General features: G+C 36.7%; 1 protein-coding gene across 1 annotated transcript in view; it reads right to left on the bottom strand.

Moving 5' to 3' along the window:
* The window catches only part of LOC103605698 (RAC-gamma serine/threonine-protein kinase-like), a 102186-nt gene that overhangs the window by 47363 nt on the left and 42711 nt on the right, over positions 1–12112 (bottom strand). Inside the window, exons 5-6 of the mRNA XM_008590324.1 lie at positions 7002–7216; positions 1075–1162 (exon numbers count right to left, since the gene is read on the bottom strand). Coding sequence (XP_008588546.1) covers positions 1075–1162; positions 7002–7216 — 303 coding nt within the window. The remainder of the gene's footprint in view (positions 1–1074; positions 1163–7001; positions 7217–12112) is intronic.

Below are 12112 nucleotides of genomic sequence, written 5' to 3' on the forward strand. Positions count from 1 at the left end.
AAAAGGGATAGAAATCACCACCCACCCCAATATGAATAGCATAATGCAGAAACAAGTACCTACAGCTCCTCATGACTCATATGATGTCATTCTATCTTTACCTGAGGGGTTAATTTTCAGAGAAAAATATGGAAAGCTGAGATAAATTGAAATGGATGAATTAAAAAAAAAAAAGTTAAATAAAAATTCTAAGCAATTTATTGAATTACATAAAAATTTCACAGTAAAACATTTTCTGCTCCTGAACTTAAGCAAAAATTACATTATTAAAAACAACTAACAAGGGCTGGCCCGGTGGCGCACTGGATAGTGCGCCGCTTGGGAAGCGCGGCAGCGCTCCCGCCCAAGGGTTCGGATCCCACATACGGACCGGTTCCCGCTCGCTGGCTGAGCGAGGTGCGGGAAGCAACACCGAGGGTTGCGATCCCGTTGCTGGTCCCCGGTCTGGTGCAGGGGCAACACTGAGGGTTGCGATCTGTTGCCGGACACGGAAAAAGACAAAAGACAAAAGACAAAAAAAAAAAACAACTAACAAGAGGATTACAGTAAAAATAGGTACATAATTAGTATCTTCCATTCTGTGGCAGTAAAGTTCTGTCTCAACGGGAGTCCCAAATAAGACAGTAACTTTGTTAAATATTAAAACTAAATGTATTTAACTTCCTTTTAAAATAAGAATTTGCATGCATGAATCTGAAGCGTTCACTTTAAAATTAAAGACACAAGGGGAATCTAAAAATTATGATTTTTTTGCTAGTTAATTTTCCTAAGGAAAAATATAATATTAGGTGTCTTAATTTTTCAATTACAGAGATAAGGAGAGGCAAACTGACAAATTATTATGGGGAAAAAAATTCTGTGACTATGATGAATTTTAAGAGGAATTTGGGGAGTCAAAATTACAAACAAAAAATTAAATTTTGTGCTAATAAGTTCAATAATCACTTAAATGTCAGAGTAAAGTGGAAAATATCACTATATCATTAAATTTTATTCACTTAAAATTTTTGGCTATAAATTCATTTTAACAGAGTAGCCAAAATATTTACACACTAGGCCATAAAGATATCCTACCTTTTTATCATATACATCTTGCCAGTTTACTCCAGAAAAGAAACTGTGTCTCATAATTTCTTTTGCATCATCTGGTCCTCCACCAAGGCTATAAGGACAGAAGTAAATTCAATGAGTATAAAACATTTACATAAACCCTATGCATAACAAAAGTTTTTGTGAAAGTATACTTCTCTATGTAATAATAGTTCTTGAAATAAATAGCCATAAAAAATAAAAAGCTTTCACTGTAAGATTTAATTTTCCTCATATGCTGTTAATAAGGAACTAGCCTCAGAACAGTATGATATTTGGAAAAGAACAGAGGTTTTGTAGGCAGACCTGAAAGAGGAAACCATCTGTGGCACTTACGAGATGTGTGACAATGAAAAAGTAGTTTTACCTCAGTTTTCTCATCTGCAGAATGGGGACAGTAATACCTGCCTGGTGAGTTATTGCAAGGGTTAGAAATAACATACGTAAGAACCTAGTACAGTAAACGGTAGCTATTAGCACTGTCAATGCTAAAAACAAAATTCCTTTTTGGATGATTAAAATCAAAATGTACCCTTGTTAATAAAAATTTCTGAGATAACTAAACAACTGGTTAGAGAAATAATTTGTGAAGCAGAGCATTGCTGTAGATGGAAACTTATGGACTATTTTCAGATCTCAAGTGAAATTCACAGAAACAGTATTGTAGTCTATGAAATATCATTACAATGCAATCTGCTCTGCAACTTGGAATATGAAAAATTAAAAAATACACCACCCAATTTTTGAAGGTATTCTTATTTAACGAATACCTGACACAATATGAAATTCAGGTATTTTCTGGCTTCCTCAGTTTAACATAGTACATATTAGTCTCTAAGGAGAAAAAAAAAAAACAGAAAAGCAAGAGAGGAAGGGAGAGATGAAAAAAAGAGAGGGAAAGAAAGTAAACGAAAACCTATTCAAGTCTGAATTTCATATAGCAAGCTTTATATGGACTTGTTCGTGGTTAGAAATGATGTGTGCTGGTAAATGGTTAACAATCAGCTCTTGGGGAGAACTTACGCATATACACACATATATAAGTTTATTATGAATTTTACTGATATAAAGGATGTGAAACACAAAATTTAGAAATAATAATAAAATATACAATATTCTCTACTGTATTAGCCAATTAATTCTCACTGAAAACTTGTTAATTTTTTGCTCAACTTTAAAGCCACCTTTGGATGTGACTGGTTTTGGATTAGTCTGACGTGAACACGGGTTGACATTTTTGTTTATGTTAAAGCAACAGAAGAAAGTGATACATCAGAACTTCATTTCTTTGTTATGTGAGTGACTTCTTTGCTAAATGGTTAACAGTTCTGGAACAGTGGAAGAATATTCATTCAATTTTTTGTACTATTTACGATGTAATGAATGCAGACACAACAAACTTTTGAATTTAATCTGCACTGTTAACATTTTTTCCATCAATTTCTTAAGTCTAAACAATCATCAAAACAATAAATTAAGCTCTACCTTATAAAATTTGCAATTTTCGTGGTATAAATACTTCCACAATGGCAAATTTTAAGCTACCAACATGATGTTGCTGACCACAGAGGTGGAAAGAGGTGCACAACAGTAAACCTTTATATATTATTTCCATACAGATTCAGCAGACATAAATAACCTCAAAAACTAGACAGCAGGAAAATATAACAAAATTATTAAATAATGAGTTTTGAGTATTTATTACCTTTGCTCTTACTTTTCTTGATTTAATTTTTAAATTTATATAATTTAATTTGTAATAACGACTGTATTAAACAACCAGCTCACAAAATTCTTGATAATGGAACAATTGGTTCTCGTGAGCTGGCATGTGCCAACTCCACACAGCACTGAGTAGGAAGGATGTAGGATCCTCTGACATACTGTCAGAGCGGAAAATAAATCCATCAGCTGACACCTGAATACCTTTAATGGTTTCCACGTGTTGGGTCTCCTACTCCCAGATCCATACAGAATTCTCTAAATGAGCCACACCCAGGGATGGGACTTTCAGATCGGACTGGATCGCGTCATAACAACACTCACATCTGGAACCTCGGGACCTGCAATTCTGCATTTAAGCACTCCAGTCCCTGCCCTCAGTCTCTTTCCTCAAGCTGTGTACTTCTCTCCCCCAGGAGACTGCAAACTCCTCCGAAGGCAGTGGTCAATACTGCATGACCCAAAGGCACTTGAAGCCTGTGCTTGGGGAACCCAGAAAGCAGAAGTACCAGAACACATTGCTGAAAAGAATTTAATACTTCAAAGTAGGCATCAAAGTAAAGTAGCCTGTGTGAGAAATATCTGAACTCCACCATATTTTCTTATACTTATGTTACAGTTTTTTTCAACGCTGCTTTCACTTGAATTGTACTTGAGATGGTCTATCAGGTGGGAGGTACAAGGGAGAATCACAATCATTTTGTAAATAAAAAGCTTTAATCCAGCTTCAATTATTCATCTTTGTGTTCTCTAGCAATTATTTTGCTTGGACAGAGCCAGCATTTGCTCTATATTTGTCAAATACACATAAAACTAAAATACCAGCTATGAATATTATGCAAAGTCTAAGAATACAATCTTGGACTGCCACTTTAGAAGCTGGGAGAGATTCTTTAACACGAGCTTCCTCAAAGTGTGAAACTGTCAAAAATTTCAATGTCAATGACTCTCTAATATACAATTTAAGTCTTCAAAATAATATCAAAATATGCTCTGAACTGAGATATTTATGTCTAAGAATACTAAGCTCCAATATCAGATTGCCAAACTAATCCTCCGCTGCGGTGGGTTCTTTACTACCAGGAACATCACAAAACTCCAAATTCCTAGTGTTACAAATGCAACGTGAGGTCACGCTTTTCCCATAAACTCTGCCTTGGAGGATAAAGGAGGGACTAACGTAATGATCATAAAGTAATAAAGAATAAGAAATAAAGGCAAAATGAGAGTTGACACTTTGATAGAACTGACAGCAATTCAGTAAAGAATAGCAGAAAATACCAAGCAGCATTTAAAACAGCTGAATATGAAAAATGAAGAGGTATACTACAATACTACCTTCGATTATGTTTCCAAAGACTTCTCGGGGTCCTTTATTGGCTTTCTCTTCTTCCTATCTCTCAAATTTTGATGTTTCCCGGGATTCTGTCCTAAGGCCACCTTCTCTTTATACTCTGCTCTCTGTTTTGACTCCAGCTACCCGCTAGGTGTCAAGCTCCCAAATCCATATATTCAGTTGCCATGTTTGTTTCTAGGAACTGGTGCTATTCTCCAGAGCTGCTTACCTGCCATTTCCATCTAGATTTTCTACACAAACCTCAGACTCTGCACCGCCAAAATTAGCAGCACCCCCCCCCCAATTAAGCCTCCTCCCTAACTTGTATTCCTGTCTTAGCCCATTCTCTAAACTGTCACAGCAGCTGGAAACCTCAGAGGCACCCCTGGCTGCTCCACTTCCTCACCACTTGCATTTAATCATTCACAAAGCTCGATTCACTGCTCTCTTACCACGGCCTCGGGAAGGACTCCATCTCACATCTGGACAATTCCATAAGCACTCTTAACTGCTGTGTCTGCCTGCCCGGGCCTTCGCTCTTCTAATTAACCCATGACAAAGCTGCCAGAGTTACCTTTGCATAACACAAATCTGATTGTATAGCCACTTACTTTAAATACGTCAGGGGTTTCTCAACCCCTTTTGAATAAAGATTAAATATTTTCTAAAAAACATAAGGTCCTCGCAATATAGCATACCAGCTTCATCTCCCAGTGTTACCCAACTCACATTCTACACTCTAGTCACTGAACTTCCCAAATGCCATGCTCATTTACAATTGTATCTGTACTTTTGACGTGAATTTCTCTGCTTGAGCATCACTGCAAACTCTCAACTCCTTCATGAGCCAGATCAAGCCCTCCACTCCCCTGGACAGAGCTAACAATTTCAACAGCAATTTGTGCACAGTTTGACCTGAGCATCTCGTGAAGATATGTTTTGTGCCCCATGTTACTCTATGAACACCTAGGGCATAAACTTGTTTATCTTTCCTGCCCTTGCATTCACAATATTGTAATGCAGCAGGCGAGTGGCTGGACATGTCTATTATAAAAGAAAATATAAGATAATTGAAAACACTGCATCTTCTCTTTAGAACAATAACAACCTCTGGCTGGGCAAATCATTAAAAGCTGTCCTTCATATCAGGCCACTAACACTCTAGAAATTTTCCTCACATTTTCAACAGTTCCTAAGTACCTGCTATATGTCATCCATGACATGGGGGTGTGATGACAATAAAAAAGTTAATGAGACATAGACATGAAAACCACAAATACGATTTTGTTCTGCTGGCCCCTTACAGAGGGGCCACAGAAGAAACTGTGGTCAAGGTTCCCTGGAAGAGTAAAAAAAGAATGGGATAAAAATACACTGTCCTTGCAACCAATCCAAATACTAGATCCCAAAGTGAAACGGATAAAAAGGAAGTCACAGTTCTGTTTAAAGATTACCTAGCACCAAGTACTACTCACCACATAATTGTGAAATAAACGCATTAAATGGAACACATTTCAAAACCCAAACGAACCGAGATATTGATGCATTAGAAAGAAGATACATAAGAAATATCAAACAGGTACCAAGAACCTTGATTTCTACTCTTGTTCTGCATGAATTTTCTGTGAGACCTTTAGTAAATCACTTAACTCTCACTGGGCCTTTGTTTTCTTATCAATCAAAAGGAAATGAGAAAAATATCACCCTACAAGGCTTATAGGCTAGATAGGGTAGATATTATTCAGTAGCCTTATAGGGTAGATATATCTATTTAGAGACAATAGATGCAAAAGTGCCCTGAAAAGGAAAACAAAACCACTTTACAAACATAAGGTAATGTCTCAGTTACTAGGATTACAGAATACATTTTTGAACGGTTCTTTACAAAGGAAGAAGATGAAATCCCTTTCATTGAATTTGCTTATTTCTGCTGAAGGTAAAAATCATATTCCTTATAAATTTAAAAGCTAGAAGCATAGAATAAAAACCATTTCTGAGGTAGACAAAGCCCAAATTTTAGGATTCATTGACTTCTTCACCCACTAATCCAGTCTGTCAGTAAATATATACTGAGCATCAACCATAAACAAAACATTGTAAGAAAACATTATGTGAGGTGTTATGGAAGATTCACCAGTATATAAGATCATCCGTCCTCACAGGCTTCTAGAGAAATACTGACATGCCTAGATACCTAGATGGGAGGCTGGACATACACAAATATAAACACACATATTAAGGACAATCTTAAAATTAATAGTCATTCCACACATGATCTGTAAAATGTATGTGTGAAAGAACATACAAACATGAACAAAGTGGTGAGGGCTAGAGGATTCTTTAGGTCATAGCTGTAGCTACAAAAACAAAGAATATAAGGATTTTTTAGCCATCAATCCTTTCAACCACGCATGAAAATTTCCGAAGACAAACAAGAAACAGACATAGGTTGCAGGTGGGAAGAGAGTATAGAAACAGGTCTATTCTTTTTAAAATGTAAATCGACACAGGAATACGAAGTCCCAGAAACTGAAAGGAAGAAAAGGAACCTTCCCATCCCCACAATATCAAGCAACAAGGCTATTAAGAAATTGTTCACTCAAAATATGAATAATGAAACTCTCAAAATCCTTGTTTGGTAAATCTGCATAAAATTTCCAAGTTAGGAAAGAGCTGAGGACATTTTTTTTTTAATGTTCTAAATTATGCAGTTAAAAATAAGTCAGTATCTCAGTGGGAAGATGTCTACACCAAATACACTCCTTCTTGGAGTTAGTTGCATTTGAACTAATTTCCATATCACAATTTCTAACCACATTCATCAGTAACTCACTGCACATTATCTGAAGCTTACCGTTTATTTGGATCCTTTATCAAGAGCCCTGAAAGCAATGATTTTGCATCTGAAGAGAGTGTTCGAGGAAATTTAATGTCTTCCATCAGTATCAGTTCAAAAAGCTTCTCGTGATCCTGGTTGTAGAAAGGTAACCTCCCACACATCATTTCATACATGACAACCCCCAGGCCCCACCAGTCCACTGCTCGGCCATAGTCATTATCTTCTAATACCTAAAAGCAAAACCAGTAAAAAGATGAATTATTACATGTTAACTTTTAAAGCATTACTCATAAAACATAAGATTTTTATATCAAAATGAATCCCAACTTTTGAGGCCTAGATAGTCTATTCTAAGATCCTGACATTTAAACTATGAAGCATCCTACAAAAGATGTAAGTCCCACCAAATATGTGGAATACTCAATATATCCACAAATGGTCAGTGTACAAAAAAGGAGCCAGTCATCCAAAGAAAAATCTCAAGTAAATGATTACATATAAGGATCAATGAGAAATGTTAGCTAGTGTATTTGCACATTTTCTCGTAGGCCTGCTTAATGTTCCCTCTGGCTCCACTAATGTGGACTTTAATAATTCGGAGCTAGGTCATGCTCATCACAGAGTATGTCCAGTGCCTTACACATTCTTGCTTTAAGAAGAACTAAGCGATACGAATGAACAGTGAAAGATAGGAGTAAACACACACAGTGTAAGAGAGTACGGGGCATGACGACCATTAAAATAAATTTGAAAACTTTGGGGGGCCCCTATATGTTTAAACTATTTAAGGAAAGTTACTTAACAGAGCAAATGTAAAGGTTTATTGTCTGGGTTGTAATAAACTTTAGTATCCAAAGCTTTAGTACCTTACAACAAAAATTTCTGTTAAACACAACGAAAATCCCAGACTCAGTATCTGTGTGGTATCTGTCCTTACATTTGTTTCCCCAAATACATCACATGCAAAATAAGTTTAGTGAGAAATGATATGAAAGTATCAGTTTGGCTATGTTAGATGCAACCTGTTCAAATCGGAACATGGTGCCTTACCATTTGTCCCAGGAAAAGTTTGGTTTTACCTTTTTTAAATCAGATTAGTTCCTCATTTAATGAAATATTCATCTACATTGAACTTTCATATTTTATCTTAAATTTCTATATTTGAATAATCTTAAAACTTACTTTGATTCTCTCAGCTTTGAGAAAACCAGTTGGAAAAAAACCACATACACAAATTTTATCAATTTTAAAAAACTCATAATTGATTGTATGAGAAAATTTGATAAGAACAAAGTAGTTACTCATGTTCCAAACTTTCTTGGTTTGAATTAATTACTTTGCTGAAGATTACTCCTCTGTGACTTTTATTTAAAATTTACCAATAATGGCACAGATTGAAGATGACAGTTACATTGTGATTACCTACAAATACTACGAAAGACACTTTGGTACATAGGATATTTAAAGATGAAGGATATAATTTCAAGAACAAATTGTTACTTAAAGATCTACTCCATAAGCATTTCTGAAATACTATGGGAAGATTTTTAATTCAGTTGTATCACTGTTTGTTTCATGGCTAAAGAGGACTAGCAACTCCAATGGTACGATATGACCACAAGTCTAGTCCCTATGTTTTACCAGAAATCGTTTGTAAGTCACCAACTAATGAAAATGTTTTCTGGAAGAATAACAAATTCTCGTTTTCATCATTAGCCAAAATATTAGAATATTTTCCCAATTTCTACTTGTTTGATATTAATAATATAAGAACAAATAGAAAGCAATAAATACCTAAAGAAGCAGAAGGAATTCTACTTATATACTTAAGTTAAAGGAAATGTTATATACATAATTTTAAAATACCAGTGACTTTTGATGATTCAAGGATCTATCACATGGACAATTAGTAGAATGTACTGTTTGTGGGCCTTTATCTGATTGATACAGGATTTTACTTAATAACACAAAAATTTTAAATCGGAGTAACCTTAGTTACTGCATTCCTACAACACCAACAAAACAGTGGCACACACGAAACGGAGCCAAATGTGGTTTTTAACCTCTTTTTTCATTAAACCATAAAAAGCATAAAAGCTGGATTAACTGCCTCCCGAACCCACATTTCACCAGCCGGGTTCTCATCCCCAGCTGGCAAAACTGGCAATACTTTATTTTTGTTTAAATACCTGGTTTTCAGCCAGAAGGGAAAGTGAGTACATAAAAAAAAGGGGGGGTTTATTTCTGAAGAGAAATAAGCAACTGAAAAATAAAATTGCATTGTAAAAAAATCTGTTTGATAAAATAAAATATATTTTACTTAGCTTTGTAAAATGAACACTGATTCTCAAAATAAGTGGTTTTGCTTTCTGAACCTACGTGCTTTAACTGACATACAGATACATAATGCAATAATTAGAACTACTTGCCGTATCACTGTGTCCTGAACAAAATCGATGGAATGTATTGTCTTATTGACATGTAAACTTAAGCAATGCTGAGGAGAAAACAGCCTAACAACTCAGCAATTGCTCTGTGTCTAAGAGATTTTGCTGCCAACTAACGAGAAAGATTTTGGTTCAACTCCTACCTCCAAACAGCTGTAAAATGAAACACAGAAGAAGTAAAAATAAAAGTGATTACAATATTCTGCATATGGATTCATAATATGTATAGTATATAAACATGTTTCCACTGTTCATACAATATCCTTTCTCTCTCCTTAATCTAAATTATTTCAAAACATAATATTTTGAAATACTCTGGAAATCCCAAAGTCAAATTAACTAATTAAAATCCAACAGCCTCGGGCTGGCCCGGTGGCGCACTGCTACAGTGTGGCGCTCCTACCGAGGGTTCGGATCCCACATACAGACCGGTTCCCGCTCACTGGCTGAGCGAGGTGCGGGCGCAACGCTGAGGGTTGCGATCCCGTTGCCGGTCCCGGTCCGGTACGGGCGCGACACTGAGGGTTGCGATCCGTTGCCGGACACGAAAAAAGACAAAAAGGAAAAAAAAAAAAAATCGAAAGCCACTATGGGCCGGCCCCGTGGCGCACTGCTACAGTGTGGCGCTCCTACCGAGGGTTCGGATCCCACATACAGACCGGTTCCCGCTCACTGGCTGAGCGAGGTGCGGGCGCAACGCTGAGGGTTGCGATCCCGTTGCCGGTCCCGGTCCGGTACGGGCGCGACACTGAGGGTTGCGATCCGTTGCCGGACACGAAAAAAGACAAAAAGGAAAAAAAAAAAAAATCGAAAGCCACTATGGGCCGGCCCCGTGGCGCACTGCTACAGTGTGGCGCTCCTACCGAGGGTTCGGATCCCACATACAGACCGGTTCCCGCTCACTGGCTGAGCGAGGTGCGGGCGCAACGCTGAGGGTTGCGATCCCGTTGCCGGTCCCGGTCCGGTACGGGCGCGACACTGAGGGTTGCGATCCGTTGCCGGACACGAAAAAAGACAAAAAGGAAAAAAAAAAAAAATCCAACAGCCTCTTTCATATTATTTTAGGATGATAATTTTTCTCCCTGAAAGCACTGCTTTTTCTAACATTACAGTAACATACACAATTCACATTCTTTAACCTAAGGGCTGTAATCCTTTCTGGCTACTTCTGATGATTTTTTTTTTTCCTAGCAAAAAGGGCAACTTATTTCATGGTTATCATGAGGGCTGACCTAAGGGTATGATGAATGCTGATGGAAATTAGAGGTACAACAATAGCACATTTCAGCTCCAGTAAAATATAATTTATCATATAATCTGGATATAAATGCAGATCAAAACATGCTCCTGGAGAAATAAGCCAGCAAAGGACGTACCTTGAAGAATTAACCTAAAGTATCTTTTTTCCAATCAACATTACTGACTTTTAAATGAAACTCAAAGCCTGAATATGGATGCAGCCATCTGGTACTTCCTTTTATCTCTATTGTCCCTTGTAACCATAGAGGTGGCAGTCCCTTATACCTATGTTTAACATACACGCCCAAACAGAGGTAAAGGACAAGCAGGGATTTGGGACCCTACCAGAAATATAAGCATTAAAAAATGATGTGTCACATCAAATCAAAATCCAAACAGAGCACAAACTCCAGGAAACAAAGCTTAGTTTCAATTTTTCTACCAGGATCCAGAAACTGCTTCCAGGAAGTTTCCACAGATACCAGTTAATATTAAATATTCTGGTAATATTGGTTAATAACTAGTAACATTTGATGTGGATACCTTCATTATAAAACAACCAGGTGAGTTAAAAAAACTCTTGAGTGGTTACTCATTTCAAGGAACAATATTATATAACAAACTATGTATTTTAAAACGATGCCATCAGTTAAAATTCCCAGTGTACTTATTTACTCGGCTAATGGGCATTTTCAAAAAACATATTCATTCCAATATTATTTTACCAATTAGGCTTCACTGTGAGGTTGAAGGGACACTTCTCTCAGCTTTTTCCCAGGCCATGCAATGCACCCAAGACAGGCAATTACAAGAAGGCTATGCATGCCCTGGAGTGGATTAATGCTCAATCAATAATCCTGACAGAACAGATGGGGGGAAAAATTAAACATCTAAACAAACTGTCTGCACACCTATGTTGTGAAAGTAAACTGTGAACTTGGATGAACCAATTTACCGCTAATTCAAAAAAGTTTTTTTTCTGGTAGCCTTACATTTCAGGTAACTGATACATGTGTGTTTTTATATATAAACATACATCCATATCCTTTATTATTTATGGAAGCCCTCTCTATATTTTTAACATCACAGGTATTTTCTAAAAATAAACAAAAAAGGACCTATGAATATTCTAATTCAGAATTTAAACTAGACTGCAGCTTCAGGAGAAATAATACATTTTAATTCTTAAGAATTATGAATTCCATGGTTTCCTGCTATTTTCTTTATAAATACATATTTTATAACTATTTCTCAACTTCTCTAATAATTCTTAAGAGACAGCAACTGTAAATGCCATTTGCTATGAATTAGAATGCTGTGAGCTTTACAGCCACATCCTGGAGCACGTACACACAAATACTAGCACACAGGCAGCTAACATCACACTTTAAAAAATAAACTCTGGCTAGAACAGGATAAACCCTCGAGCAAGATAAAAGC

This window comes from Galeopterus variegatus, unplaced genomic scaffold, assembly GCF_000696425.1.
Source record: "Galeopterus variegatus unplaced genomic scaffold, G_variegatus-3.0.2 Scaffold5993, whole genome shotgun sequence".
Taxonomy (NCBI): domain Eukaryota; kingdom Metazoa; phylum Chordata; class Mammalia; order Dermoptera; family Cynocephalidae; genus Galeopterus; species Galeopterus variegatus.